Source organism: Canis lupus, chromosome 24, assembly GCF_011100685.1.
Source record: "Canis lupus familiaris isolate Mischka breed German Shepherd chromosome 24, alternate assembly UU_Cfam_GSD_1.0, whole genome shotgun sequence".
Lineage (NCBI taxonomy): Eukaryota > Metazoa > Chordata > Mammalia > Carnivora > Canidae > Canis > Canis lupus.
This window is the reverse complement of record NC_049245.1, coordinates 43,031,263-43,054,910: the sequence shown is the minus strand read 5'-3', so window position 1 is coordinate 43,054,910 and position 23,648 is coordinate 43,031,263. Positions and strand designations below refer to the sequence as shown.

At 53.7% G+C, this 23,648-nt stretch overlaps 1 protein-coding gene across 1 annotated transcript in view; it reads left to right on the top strand.

The window, feature by feature from the left end:
* The first annotated feature begins 12,178 nt into the window (after positions 1-12,178).
* The window catches only part of BMP7 (bone morphogenetic protein 7), an 89,854-nt gene continuing 78,384 nt past the window's right edge, over positions 12,179-23,648 (top strand). The window contains exon 1 of the mRNA NM_001197052.1: positions 12,179-12,596. Coding sequence (NP_001183981.1) covers positions 12,179-12,596 — 418 coding nt within the window. The remainder of the gene's footprint in view (positions 12,597-23,648) is intronic.

The following is a 23,648-nucleotide window of genomic DNA, read 5'->3' as shown; positions in this document are numbered from 1 at the left end:
AGAATCCGGTACCGGATTGGTGTCGTGGCCGCTTTCTTATCAGGGCCCAGCAACCAGGAGCGTGCAGGAGCCTGTCTTTTTTTGTCCCCCTCCGAGGAATTCCTGAGAGTGGATTGTGACAGTGACGTGAAGACCAGTACCAGTGACTTGTTGCCCTTTCTCAAGTGGTTCTCATCCGCCAGGCACTTCCACGGACTGCCTCTCTGATGCTTCCAGGCAACGTGAGGCAGATAGATGAGAGGGACGATCGTGCCCATCCTGCAGGTGGGAAACTGGAGACTCGGGAAGGGGCAGGCTCCTGCAGTGAGTAAGCACGTGTTCTGCTCCTCTGGCCCCAGATTCTGTTCCTGGCGATCGCGATGCTGCTGGTCCCCCCACCGCACTTCGAGTAGCCAGGGTTCCTAGCCTGGGTCCATAAACGTTTTCTGTAGAGTTGGATTGTAAATACTTCTGACTCTGCAGAATTGTACAGTCTCCGTCACAGCAGCTCAACGCTGCCGTGACACATGAAGGCAGGCCTAGATAAGATGTAAACGTGCGGCCGTAGCTGTGTTAATAAAACTTTATTAACTAAAATAGGCGATCGCATATGCACGCAGGATGTAGTATGCGGACCTCTGATCTAGTCCCTCGACTAGATGTCGATAGTTGCCACCTCTAGAGGATGTCAGGAGGGTGAACCGAGTCAGGCCGTGGCGTACAGGGCAGATGCTGCTGGTTGCTGACCCAGTCTCCTTTCTCTCGCCTTCCTGTCTACCAGGAGCCACAAGGGGCCAGCCAGAAATACTCCCGGGTTAGCCAAGCGTGCCTGTGTGACCCTGTGCCAGCTGATGACATGTGGTCTTCCCTTGCCCTTCCCCTTGACATGTCCTGGCACGAAAGGGGTGTCATGACTCTCTACCCCTCCTGGTCGGCCAACAGCTGGAAAGCGGTGGACGAGTAGGAGGCGCGGTTCTCCCGCCACGGCAGTGTTCACGCCGCCACGATTGTGGCTCTCCTTCCCCCCAAGACACGGATGGCCCCTGAATCATCCTCGTGCCCCTGGGTAGTGGTTCCGAAACTCACCCACCACATGCTCGTAGAAGTGTGGGGTGGGGCCGTCTTACCCCCCCCTCCCCGTGATCCTTAATTTTAGGTGTCACCTCGACTGGGCTGAGGGATGCCCAGCTGGCTGCTAGAACATTATTTCTGGGTGTGTCCGGAAGAGTGTTTCTGGAAGAGATTAGCATTTGAATTGGTGGATGGAGTAAAGAAGACTGCCCTCATCAATGTGGGTGGGCGCCATCCCATCCGCTGAGGGCCTAAGTACTGTGAAAATGTGGAGGAAGGGCCAATTCGATGTCTCTGTCTGAGCTGGGACACCTGTCTCCTCCTGCCCTTGGACATCTACGCTGCTGGCTCTCGGGCTTTCAGACTTGCACCAGGGCTTACACCATTGCCCCCCTGATGCTCAGACCTAGACTGAATTACACCCTGGCATTCCTGGTTCTGCCCCATGGTATAAGCCTCCGGGGAAGGTGGCCTGTCACCTTGACCTCCAACCTGACTTGGGGGTGGGCAGGTGACCTAGACCAGGAAACTCAAGTGCTCCATTCCCTGGCCCACGACCTGGACGTCCTTTTTTTGGAAGCAAGAAGCTCTCCCTCTCCATCATGGTCACCAGCCAGCACGGTCCATCTGGAACAGTCGGTGGCTGAGTCTCCCTGCCATGCAAAGGAGGCCAGTCTGTGGTGGGAAATAGCGAAGCCAACATTCAGCCAGATGCCAAGTCAAAAGACAGAGCTAGAGAGACAGAGAGCATGGGGCCACGAAGACGAGGTCGCCCTGTGTGCCCCTGGACCCAGCACTGCCTGGACAGGACTCCCTCTTGGGTCTGGGCTCGTATCCTTGGCACCGGATGCACTCCTGACTTAATGCAACAGCCCAGGGAAACACTGTGCTCTAATTAAAGACTGGGAAGCTCCGAAGTGAAGAAACCTGTTTGTCTTTCTCCAGCTCATCATTTCTTGAACTGACCTGACCAGGAAGTCCTTTTTCCAAGTACTGCGTGTGCACATTTGATGAATGGACAGAAAGAGGAAAGGAGAGGAAAGGCGGCCCGGGCAGCGAGATAGCAGAGGCGGGGAGGGGATGTTCACAACATCAAACTCAACTGGAGAATGGAGCTTCCAGGTGGCTCCTCGGAAGCCAGCTGCAGAAAAGGATCTAGCTCCCCCTCATCTCTGGCTACCTCCACCTTCCTGTGTGTTTTCGGGTTCAGTTCCTGAGTGAGGAGATCTGGGTCTACACGGGGCCATTTGGACAAGAAAACCTCTGTGAGTCACATTCCGTTGTTTCATCTATAAAAATTCTGCCTCAGAGACTGACCCCTGTTTAAACACGGGACAGCTTCATCTTCTCAGCCTGTTTATCGCTGAACGCCAACAAGGATTTCAGAAGTCACACATGCCTTGAACTAACCTCTAAGAGCGACTCAGTGTGGCCACACTCAATTGATTTTTTTTTTCCTCCTTCAAAAATGGAAACGAAACAACCAAACGTCTGTAATTAAATTTTCTGGTTACGATGAAGCTTTTGAAGCCCTGTAAATCATCCTTTTGTTTCTCTGGCTCCCACCCCCAACCTCCAGCAAGTTCCCACAAGGCATTTGGGAATCAAAGAATATTACCCCATAAAAACAAAATCAGGGCCATAGTGCCAGAGACATGGAGGGACACGGGACCGATGACAGCCGGGACGTGGAGGTGGGGGCGGTGGCTTCTACCATTCATGGGAGCCCTGAAGAAAAATCCTCAGACTTGGTATCTAAATAGCAGCTTCCGGAAGAGGTCTAGGTCTGAGGTGACTGCGATCTTTGCAACCTCTTTGATGTCTGGGAACATCACGCTTCCTGGTTTTGAAACTGCAGATAGCTTCCTGGGAGCACGCTCTTCGAAGGTGGCCGGGGTCTGGCCCATGAGGACCCTGAGCTTCAGCCCAGAGTGGACGTACATGCAGCAATGCCCACGTCTGGGCTCTGCTGCAGGACAGGGGCACAGGCTCAGACTTTGGGCTAATTTGGCTGTAAGAATTAAGCACCCACTCAAGCCACCCCAAGAATGTGGTGGTGTCATAAAGACACCTGTGTCTGGGGATCTGGGCACAGGGAACCATCGGGCCCCAGGAAAAGCTGGAGTGAGAAGGTGTTACTGGAGTCAAGTAGACCAGATGCTCTTGGGATTCACCTCAGGGTCTTTGCAGTGGCAGTTACCTCTACCAGGAGCCCCCTTTCCCTGTGGGTCACATGCCTGGCTTCTCAGACCTCACCTTTTCAGAGAAGCCTTCCCACCTGTTGTTCTCAGCCTCTCCCTGGCCACACCTGAACACCTGAACACATGGCCGTTCTCATCTAGATCCAACCATCAGGGCCGTTTTGTCACCTGATCGCCCCAGTGACACTGGGCTATATGATGAGCCCCTCAGGGGCATGCCCACTGTCACTCAGTGCCTCCATGATAGGGTATCAGTGACCATCCCAGCTCCTGATTCTGAGTCAGGCAATGCTCCAGACAGAAACTAAGATGTGCTCTCAGGGAGTTCATTCATTCACTCAGCAAATATTTGTTGAGCGTCTATTACGCGCAAGATGCTCTCTGGGCTCTGTTTACGGGAATGAGCAAATCAGACCAAAATCCATGCCTACTTTCCTGTGAGGGAGAGACAATAAACCAATAGACATGTAACTATATATTTCGGGTGGTGGTAAGTATGCATAAGCATGTCCCACACAATTTGGAACATACTTGTATTTAAAAATTAGTCATTGTTTATCTGAAATTCAAATTTAACTGGGTGTCCTATATTTTGATTTGCTAAATCTGGCAACCTTACTCAGTGGTCAGTCATCGTGTGAGCCATGGAAATAAAAATTGTGGCTGGCTTTATATGGAGAGGTGTGGCTGGAAGAAATAAGGGAGTCAGAAGCAGGTTCCCCAGGGTCTGAATGCTGGCATTGCCCTTTGTCCTGGCCCAGCTCTTTGACTTCTGTGCCTTGATAGCTTCATCTGTGAAATGAGAGACAGAGCATCTAATTTTAGGGCTGTTAGAAGATTCGAGATAATCTGCGGTGTGCCCAGCACCAGATAGCAGCGTCATCACTGCTGACCCTCATTATTCTTTGCATCATATGCAAGATGAGCTCAAATCTGTTCATCTTTCCAAATTATCTTTTTACATGAGTCAAGACTAACTTTTTTTCAGAATGAGGGTTTACCAAGGGGGAGGCAAGAAAGATAAAACTCAAAGTAGAAGAAAGAATGTTAAAAAAAAAAAAGGGGGGCAGGAACACAGTGAGGGAGGCAAGGGAAAGAAGAAGAAACAGAGATGGAGAAGTGCATGATGTGGCGGAGTGAAGAGCTCCTAGACCCTGGGAGCCAGGAGCTCGAATTTGAATGACAGCTCTGCCCTGACTCACTGGGAGACCTTGCACCCCCGCCCATCCCCCCGCCCCCAGGGTTTCTCTGGGTCTCAATTTCTCCATCTTCAAGATGAAGGGCAGGAACCACACATTTGCAGGATTTGAGCTGTAACTGACTAACTCAGTACAAGGTGGCTTCAACTATTGAACATCTTTTTCAATAAACAAAGAAATAAATTTTTATTTTTATTTTTTTAAAAGATTTTATTTATTTATTCATGAGAGACAGAGAGAGAGAGAGAGAGAGAGAGAAAGAGAAGAGAGAGGAGGCAGAGACACAGGCAGAGGGAGAAGCAGGCTCCATGCAGGGAGCCTGATGTGGGACTCGATCCTGGGACTCCAGGATCACGCCCTGGGCCGAAGGCAGGCGCTAAACCGCTGAGCCACCCAGGGATCCCCAGAAATAAATTTTTAGCATAAGTATGTCTCAAAGCATAGGACATACTTAGACTAAAAATTATGCATTATTTATCTGAGATTCAAATGTAACTGGGCAGCCTACGTTTTTATTTGTTAAATGTAGCAACTCTAGCTCCATTCTTGCCCTGTTTAACCACAGAAGCTCTGTCTTCTGCACTGAGCATCTGTGAAAACTTCCTTGATCAAAAGTTTCAGCTGCTGAAAAAAAGGGAAGGTCTGTACACTTTAGATTGACAGGATTTCGATGGCCCCTTCCAGCTCCCTATTGCTGTATCCCGCAGGGTTCAGAGCTGCAAGCAACAGAAGCCATCTGGGGCTGAGTGTTACAGGAAAGGAGCTCACCAGAGGATCTTGAGGGGCTCACGGAACTTGTTGGAAGGCCAGAGAAGCAGGCTTGGGGGCTCTGCAGAGTGGTCCAGGCACAGACCAGCAGCGTCTGATGGGCTGGGACTTGCTCACATGCTCTAGTTGCAAAGCAGGCTGTGACAGTGTATCTCTGAGTGCAGCTCCTGTGGGGGCCGGGGCGGGGGGGGGGGGGGGGGTGGACAGGCTCCACTTTCCAAGATGGGAGATTCCCTGGACGCAAAGAAGGGCTCCCAGACACAGCGTGGAGGTGGGAGACACTTAGGAGCAACATCCATGAAGACTCTGCCTCCTCGAGGAAGAATTCTGGATGTTGATGTTTGTGGGTGAATTTTCCGAGCTGTGGGGAGAGCAAGTTTATGGAAAGATCAGTTACCAGGGCCAAATAGCAGGAGTGTCAGTGGGAAGGGGACCGTGGGGAGGGTTAGGGTCTGGTGGGGAGGGTGGTAGGTCTTTCCCACCTCTCTCACTCACTGAGTGCTCCATGAATAGTGTGTTAAATGGAGCTGCTTTGAAATGCACAGACCTTGGGGTCTTTCGGTTTGGGGGGTGGGGAGGCCTGATACACCCTCCAAGCCCAGCAGAGCCCTTTATAAGGCCGGAGGTACGCTGGAGTCCAGAATCTGACTGGTAGATGGGTTTTCTTTGGTCTAGTAGTTAAACAAGTTGAATTAGTTGCCAACACACGTAGACAGTTGTCACATACGAACAGATTTTCAGCTTCTCTTGAAAATCAGAACTGGGTGGTAACCTTAGAATAGGATTCTTTTTTTTTTTTTTTTTTTTTTAGAATGTGTTTGTTCCCTCACTTGTTTTGCTTGTTTTCTTTAGAGAGAGAGAGAGTGGGGGAGGAGCAGAGGGAGAGGGAGAGAGAATCCCAAGCAGGCTCCACACCCAGCACAAGAACTGGACACAGAGCTCGATCTCACGACCCTGAGATCGTGGCCTGAACTGAAGTCAAGATTCTATAAGGGTCAGACTGAGGCACTCAGACACCCCTAGAATACAATTCCTGGATGCCATGGGAATGTGGTTTCCAGGTCACCCTCTCCCCAGCCCTCCCTGTTATATCTAGGCCTGCGATCTGTCTCCTGTTGTCATGTCTGTCACAAGCAGGGTCTCCTACAGTGGAAGAGGAGGAACATTAGCTGTGATTTCACAACTTTGCTTCCCCACATGTGGTCCTCAGACCAGCGACATCAGCACCCCTGAGTAGAAGCGCAGAATCTTGGAGCCCACCCAGACCAGACCCGCTAAGTGGGCATCTGCATTTCAAGAGCTCCCCAGGAATTTGTGTGCACAGCCGGGATGGAGAGGCGCTGCCTTCTGATCAAGCAAGGGGGAAAAACGATCTGCTCCCAGATGGCTAAACCACCAGGTGTTGAAGAACCTGGGCTGTGTAGACAGCTTCGGATAATGGCTCCATCTCGAATGAGCTGTGCGACATTGGGCAAGTTGCTGTCAGAATCTCGGTCTGCTCCGTGGCCGGAGAGGTCGAGCAGCGCCCTGCATGCGGGAGGGTGATGTGGGCTGAGGCGGTGTAGGGTGCAGCAGGTGCCTGGCTTCAAACTCGTCAGCTGCTCTCACTCACGACTGAGGGAAGGAGGAAAGGGGTCCTTCCGAAGCTGAACCGGGATTAGTAAATGCTCAAAACCAGCTCCTCTGACTGAGGGAGAAATAGAAGCCACGCTCGTGATAAAACCAAGCTTCCTCCTAGCTGTTTCAGAGATCCAGAGATCAGCTTTCTCTGGGGTGTGTGTGTGTGTGTGTGTGTGTGTCTGTCCGTGTCTGTATTTCCCATTTGCAACTGTGGCTACTGCCACATGTATGTAAGACGGATTGAAGAAGTTTAGTATTTTATTCCTCTGCTTAAAAAATTGTGCAAAGAAAACCCCAGACTAAGCAAGTTGGGTCTGTATGTCCAGTGCAGTGAAAGATCTGCATGGAAAGCAACATTTCATTACAGGTGTGCTAAAATAATTTCCTCTCCAGGGCAAGTGGACACGCACACAAGGATTTGCACGTGAGGATTTTAAAGCCAGCGCATGAGGAGGCTCTTGGCCCCCTACTCCCTGCTGGGGTCTGAGGCCCGGGTCGTCAGCTCCCAGACGGCCTCGGCTGGGGACGGTGCCCGCAGGGAGCCCCCTGGCCTGCTGAACTTCCTCCAGGACAGGTGGTACGAGAGTCCTGCCGGTGAGGATGGGCTCCCTGCCTCCTGCCGAATGTGAGCATCAGCAGGATTCTGTTCTTTTTTTTTTTTTTTTTTTATTGCCTTCGAGACACATGCTGACTTGGTCAAAATCGCTTCGGCAAGATGTGACTGATGATGTATGAAATGAAAACCCCTGGCCCGGTGCTGGGAGGCCGGCGAGCGCGGGGTGTGGACACTCGGCTGGGCTGGCCAGACACAATGATACCCTCTCAGCTTTCCAGGCTGTCTTTCAGCCGGCTGAAGCCGGCCCCAGGTGTGGAGCAGACTAGGGCAGATCGGGTTACGGAGGCCTGGGAGTCCAGCGCTGGGTGCCCCGGTGGAGAGCCACGACCGGGGTGGGGGCTGGGGCGCTGGCTGCTGGGAAATGAGATAGGCCCCGGGGAGGTTCCGGGGCCCTGGATGCACGGGGAGGGGTGGCGGGACAATGAGGGGGACAGAATGCAAGCCCTGCCCTTTCATCTCTAGTCCCGGCCGCCCGCTCACTCTGCTCTCCTGCTCTCACCCCTGCTCTGGACCTCTCCTGGTCAGGATAAATGTGTTTTTCTCCGCGTGGCCAAGAAGCAGACCATCGTGAAGAATTGTCATTTTTAACTTAGAAGGCTTTCCTGTTAACATATTTTCCTTTTCACCCAGATGGTAACAAACATTGACCAGATGCTTTCTCTGTGCCCCAGGCACCTTGCAAAGCACTTGACGCGAATTGATTTAACTTCCAAATCCTCCTGGCAACCCTAGGAGACAGGTGACCCTAGGAGAGGGGGTGCTAATAGCCTCCCATTATACAGATGGGGGAACCGAAGCTCAGAGAGTTTAAATCTCTGAGACACAAGTGCAGGCCAGGGGTGTGAAACCAGACGGACAGGCTCCCAGGGCCTGCCTGCTAGCCCCCACCCAACTTTCTCTTAAACAATCTCGAAGGGTTTGCTGGTGCCCTCAGCTCTCAAAGCAGCATCTGCTGTATTCCCAGCCAGATACTTCTTGCCTGTGTGTTTGCATTCATTCATTTGGTTCGTTCATTCATTAAGTCAAGCAAGCCTTCCCTGAGGGCCTTGTGCAGTGTTGGGCACTCCTGTGGGGCAGGAAGCAGGGAAAACAGAGACCCCTCCTCCAGCATGGATTACAGGAAAGATAAGCCTAAATGGGGCTGTGGGAATTCAAAGGGAATCTTATCTTTTCCATGAATATGGATATGGAGAACAGGTTTTCTCTTCATCTTGCATAAGAAAAGATGGCATCCCAGAGGAAGGGGCTCGGAGTGAGGGGCCTGGGAGGCACCTCAGCCTGGCACCTGCCTAGCAGTGCTCTTTAGGTATCTGCTGTGCTTATTGTGATTCATTCAATGGATACTTGTGGAGCACCTGCTGTGTGCCAGGCTCCCATGGGCTCAGGTGGGATGCACAGGGGGTAAACTATAATCCTTGCTTCAGGGCCTTCCCGTGGTTGGAGGGGGTGGGGGATGGGAATAACGTGGATGCTGACCAATTAGCTGTCTTCATATGTAAACTGTTGGCACCAGCCTCCCTTGCCTGACAAAAATCCACTCCAAAAGTCTTGAGAGTGGATTAAAAAGCAGAGAAGGCGGCTGCTTTCCAGAAGCATTTCAGCTGGTGTTGGAAGGGGGCAGGGCAGTTGCAGTGATTTTGCTCCTGGAAGGTCAGCCCCGGGGGCACAGGACAGCTCAGGGCAACAAAGCCTGGTGTCTGTGCACCTGCTGGTCGCTGGGCCTGGGAGGCCTTTCCTGGGGAAGCTGTGTCCTCCTCATTCTTCCAGGACTCAGGGCAATGGGTCTCCTCCAGGAGATCCCCTTCCCACCTCCTACTCCCTCACCCTGTTGACTTATCCCTGTCGCTTATCACAGGCCATGATGATATGGGTGGCACGCTCACCTGTGGACACAGATGGCCAGCCAGCACCCCTCTGAGTGCCCCCACAAGTCCCTGTGCTATTGGCTTCCCACTCACCATGATGCCCATCCAGGTCTTTCCTCCCTGACCCTCCTGTGCTCCCTATGCTGGGAGCGGGCTCTGGCTGTTGAGCACACCTCCTCCTTCCCTGAGAAAATCGAGGGATGGCATTGCCACCCTTCCCACCCCCAAATCCTGTTGCAGGTTCCCGCTTTGTGTCCTCTGGGCTGAAAGCCAGCTTTGTGATAGAGGCTGCCACGCGGGCCCCCTCACCTCTGTGCTCTCCAGCCCAACATGGTGCTTGGCACCAGGATGGGCCACATAATTTGCAGGGCCCAATGCAAAATGAAAACAGGGGCCCTCTGCTCACAGGCTAGTAAGAATGGCACAGGCTAGGAAGAATAGGGACGCAGCAGAACATAAGCCAAGCATGAGGCCCTTCTGAGCGTGGCAGCCTGGGCATCCACACGGGTGTCACGCCCATGAAGCCCACCCTGCTTGCCACCCAGGAAGTACTTCACTGATTGTTGCGGAAGGAAGGAGTTAATGGATAAAGGGCAGGTGGACGGGGCTTCCCAGAGTGCCTCGACTGACAGGTGGGCAGAGGCCCAGCCCAGGGTCAGGGCGCTCAGGACCTGCTGCATCTCAGAGCTGGGGCCTCAATAACGGGTGGGAGCCTGTGATATGAATGGGCATGACCTGCAAACCTTGCATCCCTCACCTCCTTGCCCACCTTCTGGCCTCACCTATCCACCTCCGTGACCCCTCAGACTGCCATCTTGTCCAAAGCCCCCAGAGGGCTACAGGGCAGAACCAGCTCTGCTCCAGAAAACTCTAGAAGGTCAGGTTTCTCTCTGCCAATCCTGGAGCTTTCTCCTGTTCCCCAGTGAGGCTTGGCCTGACTGCTCCCGCCAACCCTCGTCTCCCCACCTCAGCCATCCACCTTTCATCCCAAGCTGCCCGTGGCAACCCTCCAACTAGCCCATCATCTGGGAACCCCGAGCTGTGGATTTGCCTGGTGGGGGCAGCCCCAGGAGGGGAAGGAGGCGAGGATGCACTTTCACTTGTGGCCTCACTTGCATTGTTTTGCTCCCATTTTTGCAGTGAAGGAATGGGGTTCCTGAAGAGCAGTAACTCACAGGAGGTCTCAAGGCATGCTCCAGGCTGTCGGGGTGCCTGTGTCCATGGCCGGATGTGCTGGGCTCTAGGCAGCTCAGGATGCTGGCGGGATGGACCTCGGGCACAGGCCCTCAGAGGAGGACTGGGATGCAAGGTGACCACCTGCTCCCCAGACACTGCCGGCAGGGCAGGGCCCAGGGGTGGGGTCGGGATCCGGTATGTAGAGTCAAGCTGAAGAGTGCTTGGAAATAAGCCGGGGCCCCCAGGGGAGGAGGTGGGGAGAAATTCTGCAGTCCACACAGTCGTTCCTCAAACACTGCGCAGCTGCAGGCAGCTACGGGGACCTGGGTTCAAGGCGCTGTGGGTACAGAGGAGACCGAGAAAGCGCCAGCCTGTTCCCCCCCTTCCCCAAGCGGCACCTCTGTTTCCGTTGGAGGACACAATACGGTAAGGGAGGCGCGAGTAACCCCAACAGCAATTGCAGACCGTGAGGGAAGTCAGAGAAAAGAAGACAAATGTGCACAGGGGTCAGGAGGGGAGGCCACCTTCTCTCTCCCGACCTGGGAGGAAGTGGCACCCAAGTGGCACGGGGAGGTGGAGGCCACCGGAGCTAGGCGCAGATGGGGGTGGGAGGGATTAAAGGGAAGGGGATTCCAGGCAGAGGGAATGGCAAGTGCAAAGACAGCCTAGCGGTTCGTGCTGGGAGGCGCGGCGGGGTCCGCGTGGCTGGAGCAAACGGCGAGTTGGTGGAGCAGAGGGACGAGAGGGGCTCGGGGTCTCCTCCTCCGGGAAGCCTTCCCGATTGCTGCGCTGCGCCCCTCCCTCCGTCCCTCCCTCCCTCCCTCCCTCATCTTCTTCTACCTCAGCCCCAAAACGAATCCCACGGGTCGCTCTGGCCTCCTCCCTCCCTGTCCCGACCTCGAGCCCGGAGAGGCCAGGGCCGGCTCGGATTCCCCCGTCCGCATCCCCGCGGCGCTCGGCCGGGCGCCGGGCACCCCGTGGGCACTCGGTAAATATTTGTAAAGCGCAGTAGAAGGAATGAATGAACCCATTGGGCGCAGCTGGGGGGAGGGCGGGGCCGAGGGCAGGTGGGAGGCCGCGGGCGCGGGAGGGGCCCCTGGAAGCCCGTCCTCCGCCTCCTCCTCCCAGGCCCGGGCGCGCACCAGTCTGGGGCTCCCGAGGCGGCCTCTCGTGCGATCCAGGGCGCGCGCGGCTGGGGGAGCGGCCCGGGGCCCCTGCTCCCGGCGCCGGAGTTCGGAAGAGCGCGGGTCGCCGCCGCCCGAGGGCAGAGCGCGAGCGGAGCGGGAGGAAGGAGCGCTCGCCCGCCCGCCGCCCGCCGCCGCCCGCCGCCTCCCCGGCGCTCGCTCCGCGGCTCCCGGGTCTGCTGGCTGCTCCTCCCACCCGCGCCCGCCTCCTCGCCCGCCCGCCCGCCCGCTCGCTCCCTCCAGCCGGTTTCCAAGCCCCGCGGTGCGCCCGGGCGAGTGCGGGGCGAGGGGCCCCGGGGCCAGCGCCGAGCGGGGGGCGGGGGTCCGGGCAGAGCGCAGCCGGCCGGGGAGGGGCCATGTCTGGCGCGGGCGCAGCGGGGCCCGTCTGCAGCAAGTGACCGAGCGGCGCGGACGGCCGCCTGCCCCCCTCCGCCACCTGGGGCGGCGCGGGGCCCGGAGCCGGGGGCCCGGAGCCCGGGTGGCGCGTAGAGCCGGCGCGATGCACGTGCGCTCGCCCTGCGCCGCGGCGCCCCGCAGCTTCGTGGCGCTCTGGGCGCCCCTGCTCCTGCTGCGCTCCGCCCTGGCCGACTTCAGCCTGGACAACGAGGTGCACTCGAGCTTCATCCACCGGCGCCTCCGCAGCCAGGAGCGGCGGGAGATGCAGCGCGAGATCCTCTCTATCCTGGGCTTGCCCCACCGCCCGCGCCCGCACCTCCAGGGCAAGCACAACTCGGCGCCCATGTTCATGCTGGACCTGTACAATGCCATGGCGGTGGAGGAGGGCGGCGGGCCCGACGGCCAGGGCTTCTCCTACCCCTACAAGGCCGTCTTCAGCACCCAGGGCCCCCCTCTGGCCAGCCTGCAAGACAGCCACTTCCTCACCGACGCCGACATGGTCATGAGCTTCGTCAACCTCGGTGAGTGAGGGCAGGAGGCGGGGTGGGGGTGGGGGCAGCGTCTCGGTCCAGGGGCGCTTTGGGACGGGGAGGGGGCCGCTGCTTGCATCTTGACGCTCGCGGCCCTTTGCAGAAGCGCAGCGCCCGCCCCGGGGGCTCCGACCCCCAGCCCCGGCGGACTCCCAGCTGTGCGCGCCCCCCAGGTAGGGCGGCCCGGGCTCGTCCGGCCTTGGGGGTGGGGGGGGGGCTCGGCGGACGAGAGGGCTGCTCCGAAGCCCCCTCCGGGTCAGGTCGGCGGCCGCACCTCCGGGGCTGGAGGCGCCGGGCCGGCCGCGGCTCAGTTCAAAGCGCGGGGCTGGGTCATGTGAGCTGTGCCGGCCCGCGCGCCCCGGCTACCTGGATTTAAAGGGCCCTGCGGGGCGCAGCCGCCTTCCCGCCCTTTCGGGGCCCCCCTGGGCCCCGCCTGGACCTGGCACCCCGACGCCGCGCCCCCTCGCCGCCCCGGCCCGCCCTACCTGCGCCCTCGCGGTGCGCCCGCCCGAGCGTGCCGCGCGCCGCCTGCGCCTGGGGGGGGGGGCCCTGCGTGCGGCCCGGCGCCCCCTGGCTCTCAGCTCTCCTGGCGGGGGCTGGGGAAGAAACGGTGCCATGGCGAGCTTTCTATTTTAAATATTTAATGATAGGTCCCGGGCGGGCACAATCCATTTTCAGCGTTTATCACGTGTGGCGCGCAGACCACGGCTTTTGGCGATGGAGTGGCGCGGAGCTCGGAGCAGCCGCCGCGGGGGGCGGCCGGGGGACCTCGCCGACGACCCGAGCCGCGGGGGCCGGGGCTGGGGGGGCCGAGGCGGGGGCGCGGGGGCTCCTCCTCCCTCCGTGCACGCACGTCCGCCAGGCTTGCTCAAACTAACCCCCGGCGGCGCGCTGCAGGGCTGGCGATCAAATATTTGGTTTCCGAGATAACACGCCCCGATAGCGTTGTTTCCTGAGCCGATTTCATTCTACTTGCGGCGAAAATCCGAACGGGATCGAGACCGCAGAGTCACGCCCACGGACGCCGCGTCACCCCGGCGGTGATTCTGGAGCCCCTCGCTGGGGGCGCGGGGCGCGGGGCGCGCGGGTGGGGGCGCGGGGCGCCGGGGACCCACCCTGATGCTCCCAGCTGCGGAGAAGGTCGCCTTCGTCTGCCCTTCCTAATAGCCGAAAATCAAACAGTGCAACGAGTTTCAGCGAGAAAGGGGTGGGAGGTTCAGATGCCAAAATAACTTCAAGAAAGTTTAAATTATACTAAGCGGCCAGTTAGAAGGAGGCAGCTCCATATGTCCCGATTTAGAACAATCTCCAAGATGTATGAGGTGGAAAAGAGCAAGGTGCAGATCAGTGAGGTTACGTAGGCGCTTGTATATCATCTGTTCCCCCCTGGAAGAAGACACCGCCAACTGGAAGTAGGTTTTACTGGGGGGCGGGGCAGGGCAGTGGGAGCTGGGGTCTGATTTCTGATTTTTCATTGTCTGCACTTTTGTCCGTGTGATTCTTTTTTTTTTTTTTTTTTTTTTGCAACGTGTATGTGTGACCTATACCAGAAACTAAAGACTTACACACATATATAAATATATATGAATTAATATGTAAATTAAAGCAGGACACACTCTGTAGTGTCCAGAAGCTGGTGGTTAGCTGGGGCTAGGCCCTTTCTCTGGCGAGGGATTTGTGGTATCCTCTGTCCTGTTGGGTACCCACCCACGAGTCTCAGTGAATGCCGCAGGTCCCAGTGGTGGCCTTCAGGGCCAGGCTGGGGTCATTAAAAAGGCATTTGTAAGCCCTGGCTTCTGCAAACCCAGTGCCAAAAATCACCTTGCTGCTTCTGTGGACCAGCAGTGTGGCCGGGGTTCCCCCCACCCCAGAGGAGGAGGAGGCTGCTGACTGGGTGCCTCTGGGAACCTTGGGGCAGAGCTGTTTGCTCCCCCTCGGTGGTGGGAGCAAGCCGATACTTGTTTGGGAAGGCCATAGCTGGGTGGTTCTCCTCCTCTGGCTGTACACACACACCTTTCAACCCGTTAGCCCCATTTCTTTCATCTTGAAAGGACAAAGACCGGCTTGTCTGAGCCTCTTAATCAGTCGGGCTGGCTTTGGGCTTTGTGGGACAGTCCTGACTTTCTCAGGTCGTGCTTTCTGGAACATCACTCCAAATTAGATGGCGCAGTGGCTTTTAACAGAGTGTGCACTGGTCTTGTTTTCTTTCCCTAGCTGTCCCTAAAACTCGAGGTAATTGGTTGGGTGAAGACCTGGCCTGCAGTCTGGCAAGACTCCTCCTGTAGGCACTTTAAGGGTGGCCTTTATTTCTGCTCAGCAGCAGCATGGGACGAGTAAAGCTCCTGTCTCTTCCATTCTGTCTGGGGCTTGGGGATTTCTGTATGGCAGGGGCTTGGGGGTGGTAGTGGCGGTGGAGGGGAGTGCGTAGGAGACCAATCTGGAAGCTAAGTTTGCTAAGGAAGCACAACTGTTTTTCCTTGGACTGCAAATCATAATTGATCTGTAACATGCAAAGTTTTCTAAAGGTGCATTAAGTCTCACACTTTATCCAATAATAAGAAAATGTCATTTGTTCATATCAGACCCTTACTTGGGTAACACGTGGAGGGGGTGGAGGCCTGGGGCGACTTCGGGGGGCTGCTGAGGGAGAGGCTGACTTTCTCTACTGCCCCCTCCTTCCTCCGCCACATAGCGCTGCTGTCCTGCCGTGCCTGGGGGACCTCGGACCAGATTCTGAAGGCTTTTGCAGACCTGGTGCCTTTATTCTTCCTTCTGTCTGCAGCCAAACTGGTTTTTGTTCCTATAAGTCCTCCTCCTTGGAATTCAAGCTTTTTGCCAGGCGGAGCGGGATCTAAACTAGAGAGGGAGCTAGAGGAGAATGTACGACAAAACCAGGTGCTGAGAATGAGGACTTCAGACCCCACCTTGTGACAAAGAGTGGCCCGTCCGATGAAGCCCCGTGTAATGCTCGCCGAGCCACGGAGGGAGACCCACCTCTTCTCAGCCCGGGCCTCTTCAGTTCAATGGCGAGATTTGTAAACTGGTTTGGATTAACAAGCCCCCGACTCCTCTGTGTAGCCTTAATTTTGGAATTCAAAACAGGCTACCCTCTCTGAAATTGTCCCCAGGCAACGTGAGTTCTGCAGACCGAATCAGCTAGAGCCCCCTAACCATTCCCCCCGCCCCTGGAGAAATCCAGCAGCTCCTTTTGGAATCTTCAAAAAGAAGCCGGCTGGCATTAGGGGTGTGTGATGCATGTTCCTCTCTGGCCCAGGTTATGAAAGAACCAAATTTGTTTTAATCTTCGAAGCTAAATTAAAAAAAAAAAATACGGAGTTGGAAGCCGGTCGTTATTGGACTCGGTGTACAAAAGTGGCTTTTGTTAATGTAGCCGAAGAGCAGTGAGAAGGCTGTGGAGTCTTTGCTTTATACCATCTGGCTGTCCTTTTCGTTGACAAGTGTTTGGCATTAAGATCTCTCCTCTTGCCCCTTTACAGGCCCTACCACTGTAGAGTATTAGAAAAAGATTCTGTTACAGTTTAAAAATTTCCTTCAGGGAGTGCTTCGTGAAGGGAGCATGGGCTGCAGGCATTTGCAGCTGTAACCTGGCTTGTGTTAAAATTTGGAAGGGGCTGTTCTACATTCCAGCACTTGGAGCGCCGGCCCTCACTGGTAAGCAGCCAGAGGTTAATATAGATGTCACACAGGCTTTCCCCCTGCTTTCTTGCTTGCTGCAGAGCGCCTTCGCTAGAGGAGTGCACCAACAGCTGTGTTTTTAGCAACCCTTTCAAAATCACTTCTTTTAAACCTCACTTTCCTGGTTCTTAAATCAAAGATCTGTCCCCCCTCCCCCACCGTCCCCCCCTCCCTTCCCAAGGATGTATGTGACCCAGATTTGAACTTTTTTGATCTTCTTTATATTTGCCTTCTGGAAAACAGGCAGGTTAAGGCCCAGCCCCGGATGCCAGCCTGCGTGGCTATTTTCGGTTTTTATTCCGGGCCTCTCTGTTTGGTTGCGTAGTGGTCCATCCAAGGTGCAAGGGAGGCGGCCCAGATAAAGATCGATTTCCGGGCAGTAAAGGGATGATTCTGTGAATGCCCCGAGAGAAGAAGGGGCCTGTGAGCCGCGGCTCAGGGGCCTTTCATCGCGTAGTAGGGCTATCAGACCTCCGCGAGATAAACACAGCTGGTGTCCGATCCCCTGACCGCCGGAATGCCTGCAATGTGAGCGAATATCACATGTCCGCTGAACTCAGAGGCAAGTGATGACTTCATTCCGGGGAGAGTCCCATCTAAGTTGATTGATCACCCCTATCGCTTTAATATCTTTTTTCCCTATTGGGTAAGGTCATATTTGGCCCATCGCAAGCATCAGAGTGTCCTAACGCTCCCCCAGTCCCCACCCTCCCCAGCCTGCCCATCCATTTTGCCGGATGAATATTTTGAATGGAGAGCCCGAATGGCTGGCCATGTTAATTTTTTTGCAATCACTCTTCAGACCTAGCTGGGGGCTGTCGACACACTGTTTTTGGCAGGCTGCTGCAACGCTTCGCCTTAATGCACTCTGGCAGTGTCACCGGGGTTAGGGCACAGTCAGGGATGTGTGGGACCTGTCATGTTATTGTCAGAAGGAATGCGAGGATTAGCCTTTAAAACGTGGTGGTGGGAGAGTGCTGCAGCTGTGTACACTTATTATAAAAGACTTAAGTCCCACTGGTAAAATCAATATATTGAATTGCATGACCCTCTGCTTTTAATTAGTTTAAATCAAATGCGCCGGTGCCATTTTGCCTCCTCTCGCCTTCATGGGGTGAGGAAATACCAATATTTACATAGAAACTGTTAATTTGTGGTGAAAATGATAACACATTTAGCTTTACACACCCAAATTGCTCGGACTTGATGGGTCCCAGAGCAGCGTGGGGCTGCAGGGTGACGTCACCGGGGCGCGGGAGCAGGGCGGGGGCGCCTGGAACGTCCCCGGGACCCCGGGTGCCCCGCGCAGGTGGGCACAGCCGTGGGCGAGGGCTCCGGGGGGAGGCTGGGCTGGCCAGCAACCAGCCGATGCTTTCGTCGTGAGCCAGAAACGTCGAGAATCACCCACATCCTCTACGATCTTTCCTCTCGGGCACTCTTACAAAATCGTGAAGCGGGCACTTGCCTTTTTGGTCCTTTTAAGTCCTCGCTCCCGGCGTGCTGGGTCTTTTGCACGGGGCGGCTCAAGGCACAGTACTTTATTTATTCCAGAGCTTCAGATGCTTTTCTTTCCAATTCCTGAAACAGTTTATAGAGGAAGGGGGGGGGGTTCCTTCGCTGCAAACGATCCCACGTATGACCACGGCTCTTATGTGAACCGTTTGGTATTAGCTTGTGTGTTCAGCTGCAATTGAATTCTGGGGTCTGCAGCGACTGGCACTTGACAAATAATATTTGACAAAAATGGGACTTGGTATTTCTTAATCTGGAACAGATATTTGGTCATTGACCTTCCCCGGGCGAGAGATGGCGCGTACCCAGCGTGGAGTGGCCGCGGGGACAAACCCCAGGGCCGCCGCTGTGCGCGTCTCCCCCCCACCCCAGTGGAGTGTTTATGATTTGGGGGGGATGCGAGGAGCGCATGAAGTTTGACACTTACTTATGTGCAGCTCGGAGACGCCTGTGCGATGCGTCCTTTCAGCATTTGTGGCAGAAGGCATTGTTGGGAGCCGCGCAAAGCCTCTGCTGATCCGCGTGGGGTGGATTGAATTAATGACAACTCGGAGAGCACCAGTTTTAGGGTAATTGCTTTATTGTTTTGGAGCTAGGGTGCTTATAATCCGGTTCCTGTACAAACATGTTTAACGTGTGTTAATGCATTTCCAAACCAGAGCCTCTCAGCACAACCCTGCTTTCCATTAATTGATGTCGGTAGCATGGTACAGTATTTCAAAGGGCTGGCCAAGTATAAACTGTGTTTCCAATTTCCTTCCTTTCCTGTGTTTGGAATGCCAATGTTAATTTGTTCCCATGCAGGAGAGGGGGCTGCCAACTGCGGCTTTCTATAAAGGGCTTCACAGTGAAGGCTTCCAGCCCTCGCTGATGCTTGGGGCTGCCTGGCCAAGTTTCCTGACACTTTGCAGCTAATTCTGGGTGATATATGGGGTGGGGGGTTGGGGGGCTTCACTGCCGTGTAACGGAAGTTCTCGGTGACAGCCGAGGGTGTGACTTGGCGAGGGAGAATGGACCGGCATCTACAGCGATTCTCTTTCGAGGCAGCTTAAATCCATGTGTCTGTTTCCACTGTGGGTGCCTATTAGCTGTGTGACCTTGAACAACTTACTTGACATCTCTGAGTTTGTCTCAGAGAAAGCTGGATAATAAACTGCTCCCTCATGAAGCCAAAATCATAACATGGGTGCGTAGAGTCTCGCACCAGTAGGTGCACAATAAATCGTAGCTCTCGTTTTTATTGTGGTGGCCACATCACTACTCACTTTGCTATACCGGTCCAAATATCGGTTTTTAAAGTTTCATTTTATTTATTTGAGACACAGAGAGAGAGAGAGACAGAGCATATGAGTGGGAGGGGCAGAGGGAGAGGGAGAGACACTCTCAAGCAGACTCCCCGCTGAGTGCAAGGTATATGGGGCTCAATCTCAGGCCCCCGAGATCATGACCTGATCCGAAACCAAGAGTCCAAGTCATAACTGATTGAGCTACCGGGTGCCCCCAATAGCAGTTTTAATTTTTTAAAATTTATCATTATTTTTTTTCAATAGCAGTTTTTAAATACTTAATCTTAAAATGTTGAGATTAAGCCACCCACGTTATTTTGAAGATGTCAAAAAAACGGCCCCCAAAATGTGTATTTGCACACACACCTTTCCCTCTTTCAGAGATCTTTGGAATTTGAATGAGAACACTAGGGACGCCTGGGTGGCTTGGCGGTTGAGTGTCTGCCTTTGGCTCAGGGTGTGATCCCAGGATCCCGGACTGAGTCCCACATCGGGCTCCTTGCGGGGAGCCTGCTTCTCCCTCTGCTTGTGTCTCTGCCTCTGTGTCTGTCATGAATAAATAAATAAAATCTTTTTTTTTTTTTTTTAAAGAGAACACCAAACTTATTTGAGGATAAATAGAGTATAATGCTCCTTCCCTTGCTTTTAGCATCTATAGGTATTTAAAAATTTTACTACTAGGCAAACTGAAACTCAAAGTGAGGGGTACAGAGGGAACTCTCTGTACTGTATTTGCAACTTTTCTCTAAGTCAAAAAGTATTCCAAAATCAAAAGTTTTAATTTCAAAAAAAATAAATAAATAAAAAGAAAAAAAAGCACATGACTGAAGTATTTCTTCCCACCCCTTCTGGAAGATGGTCAAAGTACAAATTGTCTTTTCCTTCAAGGGAGTGACAAGCCCAAAGCATTCATTAACAGAACAGTACAGCCTCCCCACTCTTTATTGGAGCAGGTGCAAGGCTGCCCCCCAACTCCCCCGGCTGGGGTGAGGCCACAACAAAGCCCCATGTGGATTCAGTGCGTTTAGAAGCCTCTGGAGACCCTGGGGGTGGGGGGGCAGGAGGGACGAAAGAGAACGTCTCCAGGGCCCGAGACAAGGGGTGGGCTTAATCACTCAAGGCTTCCCGTAAATTCCCTTCAGCTCTTTCTGTACTGTTTGAAAAATCTGACTCGGTGAGTATTAGGTTTCCCTGCATCTTTGAGGTCACGTGTTATTCTTTCACATCTTTATCTCCCCAGAGTAGCTTTCAAGTTCCAATCTTTTGTTGTCTGGCTTAATTAAATTTGGCTGTGAATGAAAACTTGCACTGTTTCCAAAATCGAGGACTTGCGTGTTTTTAAGCATCAGAGTTAGGCCTGTACTGTCTTGTAATGCCAGCCTCTCTGTTGCTTTTATGTAGTTTGCAAAAAAAATGAAAAAATAAAATCTAAACACTTAGCGTGACAGTCGGCTTAGACCGATTCTATCCCCGTCCCAGTGCTCATCTGCCCGGCAATGTAACGTTGCCAACAGAGGCAAGTGAGCTACTCTGTGGTTTCAATGACTTGTGTTTGGCCTTTGATAAAGGACTCCTTTCTTGACTGTTTTTTCAGACGTTCTTACTATCCTGTTCTTGCACTGCCTCGCCAAATTCTCATGGCACGGGAGGTGCTCAGATATTGGCTATTCATGTGCATGGATGCGTTGAAGGTGTTTGTTCTAAGGCAGCATCTTCTAAATGCTTTGTGATTTCATCCCCGCCAGTAAGTTTGTGGGTCCTTGCCCTAAACAGAAATAAATCCTACTGCTGTAGTCTAGTTTTCTTACTTTATACAATGTAGACTAAAATATAAAACTTAAGGAGGAGGCACTCAAGATAAAAGTTTGAATGTTAATCACATTTTAACTAATTGGTCATTATTAAGACAGACAAAATTATGCTTTTAATGAACAAGACACATTCAATTTTGCTCTCACAGAGGCACCTGGGTGGTTCAGTGGTTGAGCGTCCATCTGCCTTTGGCTCAGGTAGTGATCCCAGGGTTCCGGGATCGAGTCCTGCGTTGGCCTCCCCGTGGGGGAGCTACTACTTCTCCCTCTGCCCGTGTCTCTACCTCTCTCTCTGTGTGTCTCACGAATGAATAAAATGAAATCTTCAAAAAATTTTTTTGCCCTCATAAATGAGTTAATGTTATGGATAGAATTTGGTGTCTTTCAAAATCGTGGTTCGGCAGTGTGAGATCAGTGAGCTAAAGGCCTGGTCCTACGTTTTGATTATTTTCATCCTTCATTTGTCTGTGTGGCACAAATGAAGTCATCATGTGATAACAAAGACCTCACAGTCTTGGTGGGGTAAAGCCACAGAGGTTTTTTCTCTCGTATAAAGTTATGGCTCCATTGTGGGTTCGTAGGGGCCTCTGCACTTTGGCCAGGTGGGAGGGTGCTCAGGTCCCCTGGCTGATGGGGCTGACCCCCTCTCGAATGTCACTGGTCACCGTGTCAGAGGGAAAGACTCTGTGACTTGTGCCTGGGCTTTTAAAATTTCCACCTGGACGTGAATGCCCCACTTCTCCTCCCATGTCATTGGTCAAAGCTAGTCGGGTAGTCACATCTGCCCAGAGGTGGGTGGGAAACTATCAACCTGGGCTTGGAGAGGGAAGCCCCGGAAGGAGCCCTGGAAATGTCACCAGTGCCTGCCACACTATGGTAGGAAGACTGTCTCCCGGGAAGAATATGGAAATGGAACCCAGAGATTGTTGGCTGCAACGGGGTCCTTTCTTTTCAGTCTCATCCACCAGTTAATGCTGAGATTTTTGTCAAAGCTCCATTATGAATTTCCACCTTTCCTGATGTCCATCAGTCCTTGAAATTTATTATAATTATGATTGTAGTATTTTCCCCATATCCCAGCAGATCCCCCCAGCATCCCCCCAGGTGCTTGCCCCTCCATCCTGGAGACCAGTGTTTCTAGAAGTTTCTGCATCACCGAGGTATTCACATAGTTCAGCAAGAATAACCACTTCTCTCTATTCCCACTTGTAAAATGACTCGCCTCTTTGGGACTGGTCTTTCAGCAAAAGCATGCTTCAGCCCTAGTCCGGTTCACTACCCAGAGAATTGAGGAGGCTGACTCTGGTCCTGGCTGGAGAGGTGCGGGTCCTGGCTGGCGTTTGTGTGGGTCGTGCAGGCGATTGCCCGTCATGAAGTCTTGCCCTGAATGGGATTGCTGCCTTTTCTTCCCGGCCCTCAGAGGCAATCCCTGGTCCAGGCAGAAAGAATCTTGCAGGGCTGAATCTAGAAACGGACTTCAGAGAGTCCTTCGTTACCTACATGCGTCGCTGAAATAAATCATAGTGATAAAGTGGGAGGGTTGAGATCTTTCCGTAGCAGTGATGGATTTGTGGTACCCTTCTTTATGGGGCTTCTCGGTTAATTCTCTCGGCATTCTGCAAAGCAAGTGGGATCATTTCCATTTTAGGGAGGAAGGAACTGGTGGGAACCCAAACTTGCCTAGAGAGGAAGTGGTGGGATTGACGTTTGAATCCAGCTCTTTTTTTTTTTTTTTTTAAAGATTTTATTTATTTATTCATGAAAGACAGAGGGAGAGAGAGAGAGACAGAGACAGAGACACAGGCAGAGGGAGAAGCAGGCTCCATGAGGGAGCCCGATGTGGGACTCGATCCTGGGACTCGAGGATCACGCCTGAGCCAAAGGCAGACGCTCAATCACTGAGCCACCCAGGCGTCCCTCGAACCCAGCTCTTTCTGAAGGTAAAGCCATACACTCTTTCCTCCTACTCCCGTGGATGTGTGTGAATGGGGGTTAAGGGGGGGACACACAAGGACAGTGGTGTTGAGGCCATTGAAGCACACACCGAGCCCTTGACCTTGTGGCTTGGGGTCCTGAAGGGGAAGATAGAGGTGAGCAGTGTATACCTTTCTCTTTCTTTTTTTTTTTTTTTTTAAAGATTTTATTTATTCATAGAGACAGAGGGAGAGAGGGGCAGAGCCACAGGCAGAGGGAGAAGCAGGCTCCATACAGGAAGCCCGACGTGGGACTCGATCCCGGGTCTCCAGGATCACATCTGGCTGCAGGCGGCACTAAACCGCTGCGCCACCAGGGCTGCCCTACCTTTCTCTTTCACTCTCCGTCCCGTTTACCATCACTCCCCCTCCGCCATCTCTCTGACTTCAAACAATAGTCAGGGCTGAGGGTCCCGTCCTGAGTGCCATGTCCTGGGGCTCCTGCAGACACCCACCCTCCTTGGATGGGAAAACTCCAGAGGCAGCTGGAGATTGGCATTTTCTTTTTTTTTTTTTAAAGAGATTTTTTTTTAATTTTTATTTATTTATGATAGTCACAGAGAGAGAGAGGCAGAGACATAGGCAGAGGGAGAAGCAGGCTCCATGCACCGAGAGCCCGATGTGGGATTCGATCCCGGGTCTCCAGGATCGCGCCCTGGGCCAAAGGCAGGCGCCAAACCGCTGCGCCACCCAGGGATCCCGAGATTGGCATTTTCATAGCAATACCTCAAGACACTACAGATATCCATCAAGACCATGGATATA